Source organism: Alligator sinensis, unplaced genomic scaffold (genome assembly GCF_000455745.1).
Source record: "Alligator sinensis unplaced genomic scaffold, ASM45574v1 scaffold320_1, whole genome shotgun sequence".
Taxonomy (NCBI): Eukaryota; Metazoa; Chordata; order Crocodylia; family Alligatoridae; genus Alligator; species Alligator sinensis.
Window position 1 is genome coordinate 678,543 of NW_005842249.1, and position 22,397 is coordinate 700,939.

Sequence of the window (22,397 nt, forward strand, 5' to 3'; positions counted from 1 at the left end):
GTTCGGTAATCATTATTTCAAACAAACAAAATTCACTCCACGTACAAAGCAGGAGAGTGGAAAACATGAGCACAACACGGGTAATACTAATGCAACAGACAAGGAGCATGACCCAAAGCCTATTGAATTTGATGGAAACAGCCCCATCAACTGAAGTTGGTTTTGGATTAGAGCCCAGATAATTCTATATAAAGAGAGGGAAGAAATGGGGAAAGTGGATAAGGATGGGTATATCAGCCCTGCTGTTTACTTTGGGCTGTGCCAGACTCGTACAGTTTAGTCCTGAGTTTAAATGAGTGTACAGGTAGAAACAATTTAAATGAGTATATAGCTGACATTTTTGTTTATTTCAGATTTGAAGAAGAAAACAGCTGAGGCCATCTTCAATAACTGTAAGTCACAGCATTTTATCCTTAGCAATCCTAGGTTGGCTGTAAGAAGCAGTAAGAGTCTCTGATTCTTTCGCTAGTCCTTTCCTAAAGCCCTTTCTTTCACTTCTGCATAAGAAGTGTGATTTTGTATGGTACTGATTTTGTATGTCCTGCCTGGGCTTTCAGGGTCTTTCCAGAGGCACTGTCACCTTCAGATCAGGTCAATTTAAAGTAAGGAGTTAAAAGTAACTTCTACTGGGTTCGCAGTCATGGTTTCTTACAAATGCTGACTTACCACTTGTTGTAAGGAGAAGTAGTTAGCCATGTTAGTCTGGAGTTAGGCAGAAAATGGGGCAGTGTGACATCTTATCAACTTCAGAGATGCATGAACTTTCACAGGCTATGGCCTACTTCATGCCTTTTTGAACAAGGCAGTCTATCAGGTGCCACACTGCCCTGCCAGTTGTTTTAAGGGTTAGGCTGCCTGAAGCTGGGCATTTAAACAAATGTTGTCAGAGGTGCTTAGCCCCTGTAGATAGAAGGAGCTATGACTGCTCAGCACCTCTGACATTTAGGATAGATATTCTTTAGCCTCATCTAGACTCCACTGACCTAAGCTGAGAGCCTTTCCTTTGGCTCTACTGGGAGATGGATCAGGCCCTATATACTTAAATATGGATTTAGGTGGGCAGCTAGCTGTAGACACTCATGTTGAAAAGTCTGGTCCTAATTTTTAAACAAATGTGAAAAGTTTGCAGAATGTTATTAGATGCTGCAAATGCTGGATGTATGAATAGTGAAGAGTTCCAGGAAAACAAGGAGACATAATTGAGAAGACTGATTTCCTGTCTTGTGTCTTAACCTCAGACACACAAATAACTACATACACTATAAATAATTAAGGCTTGTGAAGGAGACATTCAGGTTTACAGGCATGTATCAGTGGTTTGAGTGTATATTGAATTTCAAGCAAATTGAAGTTAGAAGCAGCCCATCATTAAGCTTTCATGTATGAAAGACACCCAAGGTATTTTAACTCTGTTGGCATAGGGATGATAGTCTACTTTCAACCTTCATTTCTGTATAGAGAATCAAAACCAAGCACCATGGAACATTTCGTTTTACCATTTGTTTCACACGTACAGGACTCCTGGACTGCAGTGTAATGATTGGCCTCCACAGAATCGTTTGCTTTTTTCACTTGCACATGCAAATCTGAGTACGCAGTGTTTCTTTATGGAAACATACTAGCATAGCTGTTTATTGACACATGCAGAATGACTGCCACATGGACATTTGGAATACATCTGTGCACTTCAAGTAGATACTGAATTTTTTTAGCATCTGGCTATTATTGAAGAACAAGGAATAATTACTTTTAATATACTCAGGAATTTGTAGTTTTCTTTTACATGTGCTTGAGATAAAGAAGGCCAGACAGCAGCAACATCACTGCATGATTAAGGCTGAGATTTTCTTTTGTTGGGGGTCACTGATAAAATGGAAGCAGGAGCATAGTGGCAAAGCAAATTAGGGTATCTTCCTACAGCTCCAGAGTCATAAGTTCAAGTTTCTTGTGAGACTAATGCTAGAGGCTTCTCCCAGTGACCCTATGTGTAACTGGGTACCTGATTATTGAATCTAGAGAATCAAAGATATATGAATGTGATGCTGGCTGCAGCATTTTGGTATGCTGTAAACTACAGAAATTGGTGTGCCTTACCCACACACTGGTGCTCTTGGTCAGTAAACTCATGGTAACCCTTGATTAAATGAAAATGTTTGCCACAGAAGGATAGGTGATATTAGATTCTGATAGTTTCATGGCCCCCTTAGGAGAGCAGTGCTAAAGTTAATTTTCTTGCTTGAAAAGTGCAAAATTAGTTATACATCCCTTTGGTGTCTAATCTTTTTTGAGGAGGAGGCAATTTGTTTTTAGTTATAATTGTTCATAAAGACCTTACTTATTTTACCTTCGTTGCATTCCTTCAAATCAGCTTTCTAAAGACTGGCTTTTTTCATACCTGAGGGATTTCTGACTATCTTTCATATCTTTCATCCTTTCCAATTTCTCTTTTTTTTTTTTGCATGAGGAAGGATATGTGTGTCCAAAAGCTTGCAAATAACACCTTTTTTAACTATTTAGTTGGTGTAATAAAAGATATTGCCTCTACCCAAAGACTTCGCCTGCCCTTAGTTACTTTATCAACATTTATTCAGAACTGAACTGGTTTGGTGGCCTTTACTACAAAAGCTTGTCAAGTGGGGTGACAGAGAAATGTCACTGCTGCTCACTATGTTTTTGCCAGTTTGGGTTGCCAAAGTTTGGATATACTTCAGGAGCTAAAAACTACTCCCTGCAATCTGGATGTATGCCTCTCAGCTGGTTGACTGAAACCACATAGCTCTAGAATTAGTTACTGGTAGAGATTATGCAAGCTGCCTTCCCCAATGGAAAGGTTCCAGCACTGGCGATCTCATCAGCTACTGTTCGTTCTTCAAACTTCCTTGCATATGGAAATGTGTGGAGCAGCGGCTTTGGTGTTATCTAGAGTCCTCAGATTTCACTGATTCCTTTGCCTTGGTTGGTTTTAGATCTTGGTATGGGACAGCGACTGTGCTGGGTTCTGTCAAATTTGCACAACTTTCTTTTTTAAGTTCATGAGTAGCTTTCAGCATGGTGACCACATCTACAAGAAATACTGACTGCACTGTAGCTCATTACTACTGGACAGTAGTGTTGCATATCATGAAGCATGATGCGATGCAGTAGTGTTGCATGGCATGAAGTGTGATGCCACTGTGCAGTCAGCACAAGCTACTGTGCAGTCAGCATCAAAAACTGTTCAGCAATGTTACTGCACAGTAAGTCCGGTTACTGCACAGGCAGCATCTCATGTAGATGTGGCCAGCGAGTGGTTGCTGAGTAACAGCACCTGTGATGGCTTAGTAACAGCACCTGACTCAGATCTTAGCCAAGCTGAGCAGAGTTGCATCCCATAATGTTCGGGTATTTCCATTTTGGGAGATTCCATTGCCAGGGGCTAGCAACTGCTCATACATCTCCAGGGTACTCTTCAGTAAAGTACTGTAGAGTTGTCCCTGGGTCACCGTGTATGGGAAACAGTGAGGGTTTGAACTGTGATGTATATGATCCTCAGCTCTCTCTTACCTTTTCACTGGATTGGGACAGTGCTGTCTCCCAGTTTTTCTAGTTTCTACCTAAAAGCAAGGCCTGGATGAAAGTTAATAGGTCCTAAACCAGGTAAGATAGATGCGATGCTGCTTGAATAGCGAAATGGCTACAGCAACCTGATCAGTGGCAGGAGTATTTCTGATTTGTGTTAGTAACTGGACTTTCAGCTGCTCCTGGATTTCCAGGTGGTAACAGAAACTAAGAATACTTGTATTCCTCTCCTCTCAGCAAGGAACAACCTGGAAGGTCCATTTGGTGAAAAATGCAGCTGCCTGTTTGCACATCAATGTTTTGCTAATAGACTTTGCATGCAGGCTCTGTACATTGCATTGTCTTCCAAATCATATATGAGTGAAAGTCAAGGTGCTGCTTGTAATCTCTAAACTATTATGTGGCTTGGGTTCCTTCTGGTCTAGAGATAACCTCTGTTCATGCTTTATCCTTCTGGCAGAAATCAGTTGGGGGACTAAAGCTGACAATTCCTATAACTGAGGCTCGGTGCATGGGAGGGACTTTGATTCTATTGTTATGTTACTCATGCAACTGAGTGTGTGTTTGTTGAGCTTCATGATTCTCCATAAGGCTGAACTATTCATTCAGGCTTTTAGCTGATGGGATGCATGTGGGAGAGCCTGAATTTGGGGTTGGTGGAGGGATTGTGAGATGTAACAATTTATTTTGCATATGTGCCACCTAGGAGTCAATAGGCTCTCTTACAAAACAGTGTAGCAAATGATGTTCTTTTTCTCCTTTCCAACAGTTTGTGGAACACGACAGAATAGAACAGTGAAGTCAATGTCAGCAAGAATAGTCAATGGAATTGTCTCTGCAGATGCTGGGGACTGGCCCTGGCAAGCTAGCTTACAGCTGAATAACATCCACCGTTGTGGTGCAACACTGATTAGTAATGTATGGCTCCTGTCTGCAGCTCATTGCTTTAAAGAGTAAGTCCCTATGCTCAGAGAGTTGGCAGGAAGGTTTTTTGTGTACTGACCCATGCATTAAATTGTGTCGCATTCTGAACTAATGCCAAGTCTCCCTCAACATCTCAAGGCATAGAGCTTTTGATAATCCAGCTGGAGCCTGAGAAAATAGTTACTTTGAAAAATGGCTCTAAAGGATGCTCTAGGGAATCCCCAAGCACTGCAACTGTCCATAGTCCATATTGCAACTGCAATAGTGTCCTGACTGTGTTTTGCCTAAGATTAGGCAGAGCCTGGCTACCACCGCTTGGCCCAGATCCACAACGGAATTGATGCCTAACTCTTTGCTAAGTACCTAACTCCTTAATGAATCAATGGCTAGGTAGGTGCTTAAAGAACTTTGTGGACCAGTGTCTGACAGTTTTTGAGCTGATAGACTACTTCATCCCATCCTGCCCCTGGACAGTTGTGTGAATTTTTCCCTGAAAAAGTCAGAATTCATTCCTGGTTGAGATGAATAATGAGATATTTGAAAACCAATACCTTTGGAGAGGGATTGGCAATGTCACAGTAGAAGGGGTTAAGAGTCAGCAAATGGCCAAGTTTGGCATGGCTCCTCTCAGTGAACTGCTGTAGTGGGCTGTATTTGCTTTGTATATTGGCTCTCTGACTCCCCATAGTCCTTAGGTGGCAGGATTAGTAATTCATCTGGGGTATCACCAGCCTGATTCTCCATTCACCCCAAATCTCCCAAGAATCTTGTGGGATTTTGGAGTAGGTATACTTGACCAAGTTCAAGATCTTTTCTCTCCATAAGTGAAATATTTACAGTATTTTAATTTCTTCCAGTGTAAAATACCCACACAAATGGACAGCTACCTTTGGACCTCTTTTAAGACCACCAAGCATAACACGATTCATCAAGAAGATTATTATTCATGAGAAGTACCGTTATCCAGGCCTTGACTATGATATTGCCCTTCTGAAACTCTCTAAACAGGTTGAGATTACAAGCACTGTACATCATGTTTGCCTGCCGGACCCATACCAGGTTTTTCCATATAACACTTATGCAGTTGTCACAGGATGGGGAGCACTTAGCAATGACGGTGAGTGCCTACAGAAGACAACATTTTATACTTTACATTAATGATGAGTCTTGTCACCTAGTAGTTCTAGCTGTATGGCCATTGAGAACTCTGTTAGGAAACATCTCATTTAGGAAACAAAGCTAAAACCATGCAAATAATTAAAAAGTGGGTTTAATTATAAAAAATACATTCCACATTTCCCTGCTCTCTGATGTAAAGCTACAAGAAACAGAGATACAAGTCGCTGAAACAAAAAAAAAAGGAAAACTCCAATATTTTGTTTATGTCCCTTCTGTTTTAGGGTATCTTTACACATGGTCCAGGGAGGAGGATGTTTTAATTCGAGCAGCTCTTGGGAGCTGCTGTAATTAAAATGCCTGAAGTGTCTTGCATATTCAGCACTTCAAAATGGCGACAAGGGTGCTTTAACTGAAGCTCATTCAATGAGCTTCAGTTAAAGTGCCCCCACTGCCATTTTGAAACACAGGGACACTGAATACGTCTGACACTGAGGTTGCTGGAGCATTCTAATTCGAACACTCCAGCAGACTCAATTAACTGAGTCTTCTCCAATGCGTTCTAATTAGAATGCATTGGAGCAGGCATTGGGCACATGTATAGGTACCCTTAGATCTTAAGTTCTTTGATGCCAGCAATGCATCTGTATTTGTACAGTGACTGGCTGTAACAGGAGGGCTGTCAGGATTACCGTGCTCGCCCCTGCTGCCTCCTTTACCGTGCCAAGCTGCCGACTCGCCCCCTCCAATTCTCGCCTACCACGACTTTGATTTTATTTATTTCGATAGGGAGGCTGCCTTCTGGCTTCTTGGCCACGGTTCTCCTGTCTCGGGGGTTCCATACACCCCAGCCTTATGGGCTATGCGTGGCTCCTACCACCCCTGTACCACACCCCAAGCCTCACAGGTGTAACGGATGTTGTTTTGTTTCTCTCTCTGTCTCCACGCCCTCTCTGGCGCCTGGGCTGTCCACAGGCCTGTCTCTCTCTGTGCCCTCTCTGGCACTCGGGCTCTCTGCAGCCCTGTCTCTCTCCATGCCCTCTCTCCAGGGCTTTCTCAGTAATGCCGCCCTCCTCTGGGCCTTCTCAGTAATGCCGCCCTCTCTCAGGGGCTCACTGCGCCTGCACTGGGGCTTCTCGGTAAGGCTGCCCCCTCTATGGGACTCCTCAGTAATGTTGCGCCCTCTCTGGGCTCACCACGCCCACACTGGGGCTTCTCAGCAATGCCCTCTTCTCCGGGGCTCCTCAGTAGTGCTGCCCCCTCTCCGGGGCTCTCTGCACCCACACTGGGGCTTCTCAGTAATGTTGCCTCCCCTCTGGGCTCCTCAGTAATGTGATGCCCTCTCTGGGCTCACCACGCCCGCACTGGGGCTTCTCAGTAGTGCCCCCTCTCCGGGGCCTTTTCAGTAATGCTGCCCTCTCTCTGGGGCCGTCTCAATAAAGGCTGCCCTCTCTCTGGGCTCACCACAGTGCTGCCCCCTTCTCCGGGGCTCACCTTGCCCGCACTGGGGCTTCTCAATAGTGCCCCCTCTCTGGGGCCTTCTCAGTAATGCTGCCCTCTCTCTGGGGCTGTCTCAATAAAGGCTGCCCTCTCTCTGGGCTCACCACAATGCTGCCCCCTTCTCTGGGGCTCACTGTGCCCGCACTGCGGCTTCTCCACAATGCTGGCCCCTTCTCTGGGGCTTCTCCACAATGCTGCCCCTCTCTAGGGCTGGGGTCTGCGCACCCCGAATGCTGCGCCCTCACTGGCGCTCGGGTCCCCACACTAGTGTGAGTCCCCTATGAGGCCTCCTCCAACCCCTAATAGCCTCACCCAAACCACCGGTGATAAACAGCAACACAACCACAAGCCCCTAGGCTATAACATAAATGGAAGCCACCCGGCCATAACAACATTCAATCCTGCTGGTAACCCTTTATGTCTCAGCAATGTTAGATGTTGCTCCTGTATCAGGCTTCTCCTCTCTCCCATGGCAGAGAGCTCCTTCCTCTTTGGCTGCTGGCAGGGAACCCCCTCTGGCCTCAGCTCCTAGGTTTATAAAGGAGCCAGGCCCAGCCCCTTTCAATCAGCTGACCACTGGCAGGGGTGACCTCTTGCTCCCTCCAACAGCTGGGCTCCTCCCTCCCTGCTAGGGCTCCTTCCCCAGCAGTTTTTCCCTTCATAGGAACAGGGCACCTCAGTGCTCTGTGACACTGGCACAACAGGGTGCCAACCTTGACTGGGATTTGTCAGTCCCTTTAAGAAAGATGTGTTATACCCATTTAGAAAAGTCGCAAATTGAGTTGCAGACAGGTGGCTTTCCATTGTTACACAATTAGATAAAGCTAGGAATTGAATTAGCAGTAGAACTAGTCTGGAATCCAGATCACCTGCTCAAAATTGAGGCCATAAGGGCACAGAGCCATGAGTTGGAGCGGTGGAGCAACGGCCTTCATGGTTGGTGAGTGGACTGGGGTGTAGGGGAGGCAGAGCCCCAGGACCACCACCTCGACCCCATGAGTATTACCATCCCTGGGCTGGGGTAGGAACACCACTGAACCCCTCCTTTTAGTATCGGATCCATCAAGATGTGGCAGGAAAGTTGAGAGCCAGGTCCAAGGAGCGGGGTGAATACTCACAACACCAACAGAGGGCATCACACTATGGTATTAAATATATAATATATGTGAAACAACTCTGAATATTTCCTCAGTCTAGGGAATGTGGTACAAGACTGAACACTTTTTTTACCTCAACCAAAATGGACTGTCTCACTTGAGAAAATGAGGTGTTTCCTAACTGTTCCTTCCACATCTTAGATAATGCAAATGATTTAAGTTTTTAAACACTGAAATATATTTTCCCTTTAGGCCCAAGCCCTAATGCTCTTCAGGAAGCAACAATAAAACTCATAGACCCACAAATTTGCAACAGAAAAGAAGTGTACAATGGTGTCATTACACCGAGGATGTTGTGTGCAGGATACTTGGAAGGAGGAGTAGATGCCTGTCAGGTAGGTGTACCTGAAAATTAGTACGAAAGTCATTTTAATTATCATTCAGTACCATAGTCCCCAACCTTAACTAATATTGTACATGCTTCTCTGTGTTGTTCCTTCTAAATTAATCAAGAAGGAATTGGAGGTAAAAATGAAAGAACAATTTTACATGCAGTTTAGCCCATAACACTAAGTTTGGCCCACCAGTTTAGCCCAACACAAAGTTTGACACCTTGTGTCAAACTTTGAAAGACACAAGGTGGCATTATAGCCTTGCAGTTCAAAATTGCCTCATGCTGGCTATTTATTCTCCATAAGGTCCTCTGTGGTTTCTCACTCCATATCTGTTTCCACAAATATTGTCCCTTCCTACTGTCTTCCTGTGGTTACTTCAATCTCCCTTCATCCTTTCATGTAGCTACTGACTTCTTGATTACTGAATTGTTTTTCTCTAGCAGGTTTAAACTGCATCTGTTTTGCTGTTACGTTTAGGGTGCTCCATACAGATTTGGCAGTATAAAGGAGCCATACTTTGACAGAAAATATGATGGATCTGAACCATAATTTCACTAGATTTGAGTTTGAGTATTAGTCAAGATGCTTTTTGTAGGTAGTAAAGATGTGAATGATGTGTAAAATGTGAAAAAAATTACCAGCCAGACTAGTCTGACCAAGAGTTCTGAAGGAGTTCAAGAATGAAGTGGCTGAGTTGTTAACAAAAATGTGCAACTATTCATTAAAATTAAACTCTGGACTGGAGGATATCAAGCATTGTACCTATGGTTTAAATATGTGCTAGGTATACTTTTTGGAATTACAGGCTACTTAGCCAGCTCCAACACAGGAATAATAGCTGAAACAGTCGCTAAAGCTAGTTAGAATATATCTAGATGCACATGAAACGATAAACTTATTTGTGTTATGCTACAAAGTTTCTTACAAGGAAATTCTAAACAAAAATTGTTCCTATGACAATATTGTTAGAAGGTCATGTCTATTAATATTACATTTTTTTTAAAAGGTGTAAATATTTGGTTTAAGCAACTTAACAGCTCCCCTTGTTAGGTCCAGTCCTGCTAAGACATCTGCACATTAGGGCTGTGCGAAGCTTTAGTCCCTGATTCGATTCGGTGGAGATTCGGCCCGATTTGGTGGCCAAATCTCTGAATCCAAATTGAATCAGGAGACCCTTTAATCTCTCTGAATCAAATTGGAACCCTCCAAATTGATTCAGAAAGATTCAGAAAGATTTGGAGATTTGGACATAGACAGCTTTAAATGTTTTTTCTACATACCTCTAGGTAGCAGGTAGCTCGTGAACACTGCGATGCTGGGGCACATAGAGTGTCCCACAGAAGCATGGGGAGCTCCCCAGTGTACTTGGCAGCAGATCTGGAAGTGGACCAGAAGCACTTCTGGTCTGCTTCTGGGTCTGGCGGGGAGCGCTCTGGGGGCGTGACTGGTGCCTACTGGATCTGGGGGGGCATCCGAGGTCTCCCTGTGGCCAATTGCTGAGCCGGGCAGGTGCGGGGGGCCCCGCAGCACGCTGTTCAGCAGACTCGGAAGTGGACCAGAAGTACTTCTGGCCCACTTCCAGGTTCACTGCCAAGCACATGGAGGGGGCCCTCCTGCACTCCTGTGGGACGCTCCATTTGCCCAGCATTGCAGTGCTCACGAGCCATGCCTGCTATCTCAAGGTATGTAGAAAAAACTTTTAAAGCTGTGTCTATGTCTAAATCGCTGATTCTCCGAATCAGCATCGAATTTTCAGATTTGGATTCAGCTGAATTGAATCAGGGACAGTGATCCGAATCAACGAACTGAATCACTGTCCCTGATTCAGGGCAAATCCGAACCAAATAGGGCCCATTTCACACACCCCTACTGCACACGCTTTACTTCCTGCATGTGACTATTGAATTAATATGCATAAAATTGAGTATATGCAGAAGTTTTTACAAAGTCAGAATATAAACACTTTGAATCTCATTAACCTATTTTCCCTGTCCCTATTTTGTTCTGCCTAGAAAAGCTCAAGACTGAAAGGCACTGTTAGCATTTATTTATTTCAGTAAAGTTGGGCAGTGAGATGGATTGCAAATTCACTTTTATAATCTGGTAATCTTCTAAAATCAATCTCACTGTGATACTATTTACATAATAGCTTAATTAAAAATGTTGGGAGAGGCTAATGCATTTAACTTTGGAAAAGGTGCCATCAACTTAGAAACTGCTGCTCTGAAAGAATTATTTTCACCTACTATAGTTACAAGTAATATGTAAGATTATTTAAAAGGGGAACGTTAGCTAAAAAATAATGATAATTTTCTTGGTGTTGAGCAAAATGAGTAATGGGATTTGTAAAACCATAGAAATTGGCAGCAGGGCTCTCTGGGCAATACAGGTGCCTTCTAACTCAGATTTTAGAAGTTGACTAAATTCCAAGTTGATGGTATCCCTTATAATAATGCTCCTTGCATCTCTCATTGGAGGACAGCATCATCTTTCATAGCCTATTGTCTGTAGAAAAAATCATCTTTCCCTGTCTGCTAAATTAAATGCCTTTGTTTATTTGTTTTCTGCAGGGTGACTCTGGTGGGCCACTGGTTACTCCAGATTCTAGATCCATGTGGTACCTTGTGGGAATTGTGAGTTGGGGAGATGAATGTGCCAAGCCCAATAAGCCTGGGGTCTACACACGTGTGACTTACTTCCGAACCTGGATTACCTCAAAAACTGGCATCTAGCACAAACCTCAAAGTGGATATAACTTCTCAGGCTCTATGCAGGTCATACTAGTATATAACTCCAAGGTGTTATTGAATGTATCTATCCCTGCACAGTTTTGGTCAGTTCCTGTCCAAAGCAAGCACTAGCTTCATTGTTGGAGATGTGACAATCAATCCCTCACATATTTACTTTAATGTGTGAGATCACCTTCCTCATCTCTGAGCTCTGAATGGTTCTGACACAGAAAAGGAGACTAATGGACTCAATCGAACTAACCTAAAAGAGCAAAAAGTTGTATTTATTTTTAGCAGTTTAAAAGTATATCTACTCTTTTTTCCCCAGGAACAGGGAGTTACTCTGCAGCCTGTCAAAGGTTTGGGGATACCCACAGCTCTTCTACCCAATTCCTCTGCTGAGGGCATATCTTAGCTGCCACTATATTTGCTAACCAGTCTTAGGCTTAAGTCTCTCCTTCAGAGCTCAAGACCTAGACAGACTGTAGTTAAGTCAGGGCATCTTCCCTCCATTTACTGAAAGCCTGGCTTTCCCTGCTGCCATGTGGGCTACTAAGAGCCTGGGAAAGTTGCAGGAAGCAGGTCTAAGGGAAATCCAAGCTAAGGTAAAAGAGGATTTCAGTGTTTCTAGCAAGCTTCTGTTATTCTGCTATGAAGCATATTTAGTGTATTCAGTGAAGCACAAGGTATTTTTTAATTTTGTTTTAAAAGATCTTTATCACAGTCATATGCTACAACCACATTACTGCCTCCCTAGCTGACTTCTTTCATCTTGCACAGTATACTTGAAGGACAGGAACACAGGATGTATCTTTGTTTGGTGCTTAATGTGCAATAACAATGCATGGGGGCGGGGGGAGGAGAGGAAACCCACCCCCACCCTCACCCTCACTTCCACCCTAACAAGAAGGTTAATTACGTTGCAGAAAAGAAACCTTCCCTTTTGTATTCAAGCCAACAAGTGGGTATTTTTTAAGGGAGACAAATGCCCACCAGATATAATTTGGGAATTATATTTTAGATGAAGACAGGATTGGCCCTTCTAAGTTTCCTGCTGGGGCAGCTAACTCGCAAAAAAGGAAGCTATAGGTGGGAAGCTTCCCACTCCATTGGTGGCTTTATCCCAGCAGAGGATAACTGGTAATCTGTTGCATAAGACTGCAACTGAGAAGTAATTGTAAACCTCAAAAGGAAGTCCCCTAGTGATGACGAACCTGCCCCTAAAATGAGACCTTTGCATCCAACCCCTGCAAAAATCTCAGTAAACTTTTTTAAAGAATGCCATCATGTTTACTGCTGGTGTTAGGGGATCCAAGCTTACTATCCTACCTTCAACCCCCTGCATGACCCACCATTGCTACCTCTATATGAGAAACCACAAGGACACTTCACTGGTGGTTCCTCCTTCTGTCTCTGATTTGCCACAAAGCCCAGTATGGGGAATAAGAGAAGCTGTACATGCCACTGCTGAATCTCTGTGGAACAAAATCTCTTTGAAACAATTTGCCTCCATTTCTGTCCATCTCTGTTTAATTTCATCTTCTCTTCAACCAGCTCCACAGGGATGTTGGTGACCAACACCAGCCGAAGCAGCAATGCACTTAGTTACAAACAAAGCACCTAGGTGTCTAAATATGCTTTGAGGTGCTTTCAGATACTTTTCACAGTTTATCTGTGGCATCTTGACCCTGGGCAAAACGGGTATTATGTCTCCAAAGTTCTAGTTTTTCATTGTTTTTTTTTAAGATGGTGGCATTTCTAGTCTGTTTGTAACACAGCCAGTAAATTATGAAAGGTGTCTTAGGATGTATAGAGATGGTTAAATGAAACAGGTCTATTACCTCAACTTATTGACATAGTTTGCAAGCTGTGCACTTTTGGGTTGCTGCAATTTTTCAGCTAAGAATGCAATCTGGGCTGGATCCAATACTCAATGGAAACCTCAGGAGGATTTGGGCCAGGCCTTCTCTGAACACTGTTTTCAGTTAGAGTGAATGCCCGCTATTATAGAGAAACCATTGTAATCTCCAGAAAGAGCATCATGCAAGAATAAAATAAAGTCGAAACATCATGGGCCTGACTCTCCAAAGGACGTTTTTTACATACACAATTTGTACCTGAAAAAATGTGCACGAACTTTTCTGTAGCTTTAATGGAATTGTAGGTGTAAACTGGGATGCTTGCCTCTATAACGAACTGCTGGAGTGCATTTGGAAAGTGGGTGGTTAGAAGGGCAAAGGCTGCTTTGCACCCAATATTATTTTTTTGCTGACAGAAGGTGGGCAGCCCAAGGTTTGTGATCCCTAAAAAATGGATCCCTACTTTAGACTGAAATTGATGTCTCAAATGCATGTGTATGCCTTCCTTACAGAGTAAGAAAGGCAGCTTTTACTTCAGATGTTCCCTGTGAGGAACCAAAACAACCATGGGGAACATGAATATCTTACTCAGGGATTGGTGAGATATCCAGATGCACTGCTCTTCACAAGCTGCTAGTGAACTCTGTGTGGCCTAGTTTCATCTTTACTGAAAGTCATTTTTTTATTTAGGAAGACTCAGTTTGTTATCAGCACAAGAACAAAAGAAAGAGAAACCTATATAAGCAAAGGAAAGATTTAAAGCCTTTATATTATTATTATTATCAATAAACTATAGTAGTGATTTAAACAACACAAAATTAATATATTTTATGTGTATTAAACATATTTAAAATATGGTATATCTCTTTCCTTTTTTTCATTAATGAAATTTTGGTTTCTATAGCCAGACTCAAGTCTCTATCTGTTTTGAAATATTTTACACTCATTTTGTTTTGTTTTTGTCTAACTTCCAGGGCAGAACTGCATCCTATGTCCTCTTTCCCTTCAAATCAGAATGGGCTGGCTTTCAGAATAACTTCAGCAAAACCAAAATGACACATTCTTTCTAGCATATAAAAAAACCAAGAGTTGGGTTTTGAGTACAATTGAAACTATATAGAATAAGAACAAACCTGAGCCTTATTTTGAAACAAATCACCTGAGTTTTGCTTGCTGCTGATTTGCAGCCTGTAGTACAGTGGAGCAATTCAGTGAGTATAAACTTAGTGTAGCCTTTATCCATATTATCAACCAGGTGATCAGATTGGCGAACAGGAGGGACAGAGTAGGATTAAATTCACATCCAAAGTGTATTTCTATTCTAATGTTTTTATACATTAGAAGTACTTACATCAAGCCCAAATCATTGCATCTTACAATTTCATGATCAATGATATTTATCAATACAACATTCATATGTACTGTTCCATAGCTGTTGTACCAGGGTTTGGTTGCACGATCCTACATGCTTTCCTCATGGTCCATCAATTACAGCATCCTCTCCACATCTGTTGTTTTAGGACTGGTCATACCATCCTACAAGCTTTTTTCTACTATGGTAGTTTGTACTGATTCTGTCTATCACAGGAGGTCTGGAACAGATCCCACATGTCCTGCTTTGCTCTGGTGCTCCCCAGAGAACTTTAGACTGGCAGGATTCCTACTCTTGGCCTACCTTATGACCTACATAGCACAAACAATAAAAGGAATAAAATATTGCATTTTGCAACCCTTACTCATCTGAGGAGGTCTATTTGACTAGTCACTGGGGTTCCTCATTAGTTAAGCCTGCAAAATTTACACGCAAAATCTACTGCTTCTGTAACAAATTACACAACTCATCAGCCAAAAGCAGTTATGTAAGTAACATGCTGAATATTAGTTTCTGGCAACTCCAAACTTGCTTCAAGATTTGCAAAGAGGCACATGGGTGCATAGACATGTTTCTTGTAGAACTGGATCTTGTTCTTGTGCCTGTATTCATACACTTATCAGACTGCAACCAGCTTTGTATACCTGGGGCCCTAGACATCTGGGTCATCAGGATTTAAGATCACTGTAGCCAAAGGATACTCAGTTCCTGGGACAGGGGTGGGCAACTATTTGGGTCTGACTGCCACTTAGGGAGTTTTGGTGAGTTGTCATGACCTGGGTCAGCACCCCCACCACCCCTTCCCCTCCCCGCAAACACATACAACAGAACACCAAACTAAGCGACTCTGCTCTGCACTCAGCTGGGTGACTGGGATGGGGCTGCAGACAGAAAGTGGCATCTGAGAGCAGGATGCATGGACAAGGCCAGGGCTGGGTTCATGGGGTGGTGACAGTAAGAGCCGGATCCACTCCCTGCATGTCCCTGTGACGGGTGCCAGTTCCACAGGCAGGGGCATGTGGGAGCAGATCTTGGCTCTGCCCTGGGTTCCAGCCCCATGTCATTACTGCCCCATGATCATGGGGTCTTCAAGGAGACCAGGTGGGACCTGCGCAGGCAAGGTCTGTGAACAGATGGATAGAATGTCGCTGTGGGCAGGCAGGGGGTGGTTGCATGCCCCTCCCCACAGAACCAGCACCCATCAGCAGGGGCGGGCAGTTATTTTGGGTGGAGGGCCGCTTACTGAGTTTTGGCAAGCCATCAAGGGCCGCATGACAGGCAGCCAGGGGCAACTAAATATTAATTTTCTAAATTTTTTAGGGACTCCGCAGGACGGAGAGAATGGCCTGGTGGGCCACATACAGCCTGCGGGCCGCATTTTGCCCACCCCTGCATCACAGGGATGTGCAGGCCGTGGATTGTAGCTCTGCCCTGAGCCCTGGCTCTGTGCTGTCGCCGCCCTGAAATCCTTCTCCATGATCCTGGACCTGCCCACCCACCTCACTCCCAGACATGGCTCTCTACTCACCCGCAGCCCCATCCTTTCCACCTGGCCACACACCCTGCTTGTGTGGGTCTCACCCCTGGCAGTGGATGTGGGGCAGATGGGCCAGGATACCTGGGCAGTGAGGCCAGGTCCAGCAGCTGCAGCAGCCAGAAGGAGCCGCCACCGCTGGGGCTCCCAGGAAGTGAGTCCAGCTGCGATGCTACCACAGCTGTGCTGCACGATCAGGGGCAGCAGGACTAGTCACATGCACCGCAGCCTGGGCTGCCTCCCATGCCTGGGCCAGGAAGAACCAAGGGACCTGCTGCAGGCTAGACAAACTCCCTTGGCAGGCAGGATCTGGCCTGCGGGCCATATTTTGCCCACCCCTGTCCTAAGAGAATAAGGTGCCTTGTATTACTTACTAGTGATCTAGTGATTTTTAGGGAGGAAATTGCAAGACAGTTTCTTCTTAGGTATCAGTCTAGTTCCCCTCCTACCTGAAAGAAACCCAGAAACAAAAATATCCATCTTAAAATTGTGGAATAATCTTACTGTGTGTGAAATGGCACCCTGAAACTGGACAGCAACTATTACTGTTAAAAATGCTAATGGTTGGGGTTTTCAAGGTACATTCAAAGAATTATGCAGACAACTTCTTTCATCCCCTCTGAGAATCCCAGCCTGAAAGACCAGTCTTTACCATTTGGCTTAATGCTGCTGTAATTCTGCTAAAAACAAACACAACCTAGAAGCACCGGTTAACTGTAGGTATTTTGAAGGACACTTGCTTCAATCAACCTGCTTAGCAACCTTTGCATATCTGGAAAACCATCAGGACTTCAATGTTCCACAAAAGTAGGGTATATTATTGCTTTATCTTCAGTTCACTTAGGGTTTTTTAATGTATTTTTGTTACAGGAGGAAAGAAGAAAGCTAAACAATAAACCCATAAAAGTGCTTATACCTATATAAATTCTAAGTTAGAGGCACCAGAATGTAATTGCCTTTAACTTAGGCCACCAAAATCCACTCATCCCTAGGGGCTTAGAGATAGAGCATGTTTACACCAGGGTGAAAAAGAAGTGGACACAAATGAACAGCCTTCCTTTAATGCAACTAGCTTGAATCTTGTGTAAAATGTCCCTGGAGTATATGGAACCTTTATCTTTGTAAGTTTTTCAGGTTAAATAAACAGTTGGATGAGATGGTTTAGTTGGGAAGGATCCTGACCTGAGCAGAGGCTTGGACTAGATGAACTCCTGATGTCCTTTCCAGCGCTGCTTTTCTATGATTCTAATCTAATTTCCTTTGACCAAAGCCACTAGTATTCATTTGATTTTTATAAAGTCCTCCTGTGAACACAGGAAAGTAGAATTCTATTCTGTATGTCCTGAATTAAAATATTACTGTTCACAGTTTTACAGAAATTTAGTCCTTGTTTAATTGCCATTAAACAACTAGGCACTAAGTAAATTTCCCTTTTTAAGCAGAGGTTTTTACCATTCACTGTTAAAAGGCTAAATCAGTTTCTTGGCAGATGTGTGAATATCAAATCACTGTTATGTTCAAAACTCAATAAATGTTATAGAGAGATGATAGATTACAAATAAAGGTACCACTGAAACAGTTGTCTTCATATACATTGTGCAACTACCATTATTGTATTAATACTTTATATCGATAGTGAAGTTTGTCTCTAGTGGGTTATGGAATAGAGAAGATCCCACACAATTTACTGATTCGTTTTGATGCACTGGCTGGGGGAGTAGTTAGTTGATTGCACGATTTCACAATGATTACACTCTTAATTCATACAACACAATTTTATTTTAAAATTCTTTGCTACGCATATAACACTGCTTAGCTTTAAGAAATACCACAAACATTAAGAACACAATAATTACATATATCAGAAACAATGCTCCAAATGCACTTCCTTCCCAAACAATGCTATAAGAATTAGTATTACAAAAACAACTACAATTACAACTAAAAGTTAAATCTGAATCAATACTATTATTTTCATAATATACTTACAATCCTAGAATTCTGAGAAGCCAAACACCTAAATATGGTTTCATTCCTCAGTATTACAATTTAATGGGTTGGCCTCAGTAGTATAGTTCAATGGGCTCGCCTCAGCAATACGATTCAATGGGCTGGCCTCAATACTGATAGGACTAAGTCCCCTTCCTTCAGTCCCTTTCGGGTGCTCTGCAGCTTCAGCGTGAACTAAGAGATTCGTGTTCACAGAGAGGGTGGTTCAGGTGATCAGTCTGATCTGGCCTACACTTGCGATTCTTCCTTCGTTGTTCTGCAAGTGAGTCACCTCCAAATTGGGAGAGTAGGTTACAGTTTTTATTGAGTGAGTTGCCGTCCTGGGCCCCTCCTACCCAAACCTGTCTCTACCCCCAAATTTGGGCTCGGATCTTACTCAACAGATTCTTTTGCTTGGTAATTAGTTTCTTTCTTGACTACTCTAATTATTTTGGGGAACTTCCATACCACTGCAAGTGACCTTTTCTTTCCAATTTTGTCAAAAGGCCCTAGGGTTTGATCTCTCGGAATTTGGGATATTTGCTTAAGGGTCATTTTTAGGTTCTCTTTGTTAAAGGCCTCTAAAGATAAAATTCAAGCAAAGTCAGGACCTTCCGCACGTAGACCAAAACAATGGCCTAAATAAGATAAATCTTGTCTTCTTCCTAAACTGGCTAATGGGCAACTATTACAAACATTCACACTATTTCATTCAATATGACAAAGTTTTCTTCCCAAAATATTTATCATGGTATGGACCAAATTCTTTGTTGCCTTACACAGTGGCTACTGATTTATGCTAGTGCAAAGCGAGTATATATTGCTGACATTCTCATTTAGTAGCATTTTGTACCCCCTGGTGCAAATGCCTGAGCAAGTTTTAATGGGCTACTAAGGTTCAGGCCTATGTTATTTAAGTACAGAACCATCTTTCCCTTCTGTATCAGAATGTATTTATTGAGAGGTAGGATAGTTTCGATTTGTCTGTGTTTTCTGAAGCTTTTTAATTATTGTTTTTCCTGTTTAAAACAATAATGTGCATAATTTACTCTCAAACTGCATAAAGTCCTTCTTAATACTATCTATATATTTCAAGAGGTGAAGTCATACAATGGTGAAAACATTGCTTGAGCAGCCAGTATTCTTAGATGCTTACAAAGCCTACCAATGAAGCTGACTTAAAAAGTGGATAAATGGCTCAGGTGTTTACAGTTGCATCTCTCCCTAGAGTAGTCATCAGCATACTTCATCCTAATTTAGAAGGGTAGCATGCAAACAAGGTCCATCTTGCTCTGTAACATCGGGAACACAGAAAAACTGAAACAGCCTACTTCAGTATTTGTGTTGGCACTTGGAGATGAAAGGCAAGGCCCTTGCATTTTTACTATGCATAATGCATTTTCCCCTGCCCAAAAACAGAACTCACTGCTAGATCTCCATCCCAATGTATTTGATCTTTTCTCTATGACTTTTCAGGCACAAACTGAGTATCAGTGGTCACATCTACACAAGATGCTTTATGAGCAGTATGCTAATAGCACTGCAGAGCAGTGTGCCAGGCAAAAACTGTGCTAATACACTGCTGTGCAGAAGTATTATGCTACTGCTCAGTAAACATCGCAAAAAAACTGTGCATCAGTGCTACTGTGCAGTAACTGTAGTTACTGCACATTTACTTAGTGCTTCATTAAGCAAGTCCTAAACTAAATGTGCTGTAATTACTGTGCATTAATGAACATGTAGACATGCCCCCTCATGCCTTCTTACTTCAATTATCTCTGTTGTAATTTTAAATGCTACACTGGAGGCTTGTTTTGCTGAAACTCCTCTTGATGCTAAGGAAGAAGAAAGAAGAAACCTCTCCAGAACTGAAGTGCTATTTGAGAATTTAATGCTGCCTCAGCTATTCTGGAGGCAGACTAGATAATCAAAAAGGTATCCTCTTAATTTTAAATTGCAACAAGGGAGATTTAGGTTGGATATCAGGAAAAATTTAATAGTTGTAAGGATAGCTAACAGCTGGAATAATTTACCTTAGGAGATTGTGGAATCTCCAATGCTGGAGGCTTTTAAGATCAGGTTAACTGAATGTGGATGGGGTATAGTTGATTCTACTTTTGGAGAAGGAAGATGGACTAGATCAGGGGTGTCAAACTTATCAGACCCTGCAGTAGTAGCATAGAACTGGGTCATAGGCCAGATGAGTAGCACAGGGCCAGTCCATAGGCTGGATCCAGGCTGTGAGCCCTATGAGCCAGATGCAGCATGCAGGGCTGGTCCAGTGTGGGCACCATGTGCCACTTGAAGCATACGTTGGATCTGGCCCTGCATGCTGCATGCAGCATACATCGGATCCAGCCCCATGTGCTGTGTGCAGTGCATGGGGCTGGTTCAGTATGTACCAAATATGGCATGCAAGTCCAGGCTGAGACCCATGGGTAGTGCTATGGGTCAGCTGCTAGGATTCTGTGGGCCAGTTGTGGCCCAGGGGCTATGTCTTTGACACCCCTATACTAGATGACTTCTTGAGGTCCCTTCCAGTCCTTCTTTCTATGATTGTGGACTTATAATCTATGAATCTATCACTAATATGACATGACCTGATACATTATATGATACTGCTATTGCCATATCATAAAATATAAAAATATTAACTTTTCAGATTAAAGTTTTGTTTCAAACAAGATTTCAGTTTGCTTTTAAAAAAACCCAGTTTTTTCTCAATGAGAAATCTTTTTGTTTGTTTGTTTTAAGAACAAATTCTTGCTGGAATTGGCACTATTTTGCAATATATGTTATTTTTCAGTAAGGCTGCATTTTCTGATGGAAAGCATCCATCATCAATTTTACAGACCAGACGTAGCGCAAAGCCTCTGCCTGCTCTATTAGAATCTGAGCTATCTACCATCTACCATAACACTGCTACCTTGCTCAAGGAGTACTTGGTGGAATTTTCTGGTCCCTATATGGATTTTACCACACTGGTAGGCAGCCTGACACATTGGGCAACATTTCTATTTTGTGTAATTGGGTGATGGTGGGGGACCCCCAGATCAATTTCCCTGCCTCAGAGTTTTCTCATTTAGAGGAAGAATAGCCCGATGGTGTATACTTTTCTACATTCTCAGAAGCTCTGAAGAAGTGGTACAGAAGAACCCTTAGGGCGCACCTACACATTGCTCTATGGCGATGTAGCGATGCACTACAGTACCATATAGTGTGGTATGATAATGTAGTAATCATGTGGGTCTAGACGTGATTGGCAGCTATGTTGCTGTAGCAGCGCATTCCCCCATTTTAGCGCGCTGCTACAGTGACATAGCAGCAAAATCTAACTGTGCGCCACGCACTGAGCAGTATGGGTCGTTACTGTGCTTTAGTACTTCCAAAAGGAAATACTAAAGCAACGCACTGTAGCAACGTTACTGTATGGCGATGTGTAGAAACACCTTTAGATGCCTAAAATGGGACTATGGGGACTGAGATTACAGAAACCCTCCTTTTGATTAAAGGTTAGTGTCATATAAAGCAACAAGGATTAGCTAGACACCCCTTTCTAAGGAAAGAAAAGAAGGAAATAAAGGTGTAAAAAAGAACACCAACACAAATGATCTTCTATCAGTAATATTAATGCAATTGTCACTGTGTGTTCGTTTAGTGCTGCCTTTGTAGTATTGTCCAATATTATTTTGCCTTAATTTTATGATGACTACATAACTAAAGAGCTTTTATATTTCTCTGTGCTTCTCTACATATCTCAAACAGTCTCCCTGAGGCATAACTAACAGCCTCTTTTCACGGACTCTTTTTCTACACAACCCTCCTTCTATGCAACAGAGATAATCAGAGGTATGGAGGCATTGTCAGGACTCCGGAGTGACTAAAAAGGCTAGGACTCTTCAGTCTGGACAAGAAGGTTGAGGGGGACTATGATAGAAGTCTATGAAATCATGGTGGGCATCAATAAACTAGATGAGGAACTGTAATTCACTAAATCATATACAAGAACTAAGGAGGCTCCCATTGAAATAACCAGGAGTCAGGTTTAAAACAAAGAAGTAGTACTTTTTTAACATAGCACACAGTCAACTTTTGGAAATTGTCATAGTAGGTTGTAGCAGCAGATAGCATAACCAAGTTCAAAAAGGAATTTTATTAGACAAAGCTAAAAAGGACAGGTCCACTGGGAACTATTGTACAGAACTGAACCAAGGATATGTCAGGTATATGTCCTCTGACATCCCTAAACCAATGATGGTTGATACTAGGCAGAGTATGACAGGGATGGATTACTCTGCGGCTGCCCTGTTCATATACTCTCTCT

At 42.7% G+C, this 22,397-nt stretch overlaps 1 protein-coding gene across 1 annotated transcript; it reads left to right on the forward strand.

The window, feature by feature from the left end:
* The first annotated feature begins 3,561 nt into the window (after positions 1–3,561).
* Positions 3,562–11,735, forward strand: LOC102378227 (transmembrane protease serine 11C-like). The gene is made up of 5 exons (XM_006027520.2): positions 3,562–3,636; positions 4,328–4,511; positions 5,340–5,599; positions 8,448–8,590; positions 11,161–11,735. The coding sequence occupies exons 2-5, from the start codon at positions 4,363–4,365 to the stop codon at positions 11,320–11,322; spliced, it is 714 nt and encodes a 237-aa protein (XP_006027582.1). The 5' UTR covers positions 3,562–3,636; positions 4,328–4,362; the 3' UTR covers positions 11,323–11,735.
* The last annotated feature ends 10,662 nt before the right edge of the window (positions 11,736–22,397 follow it).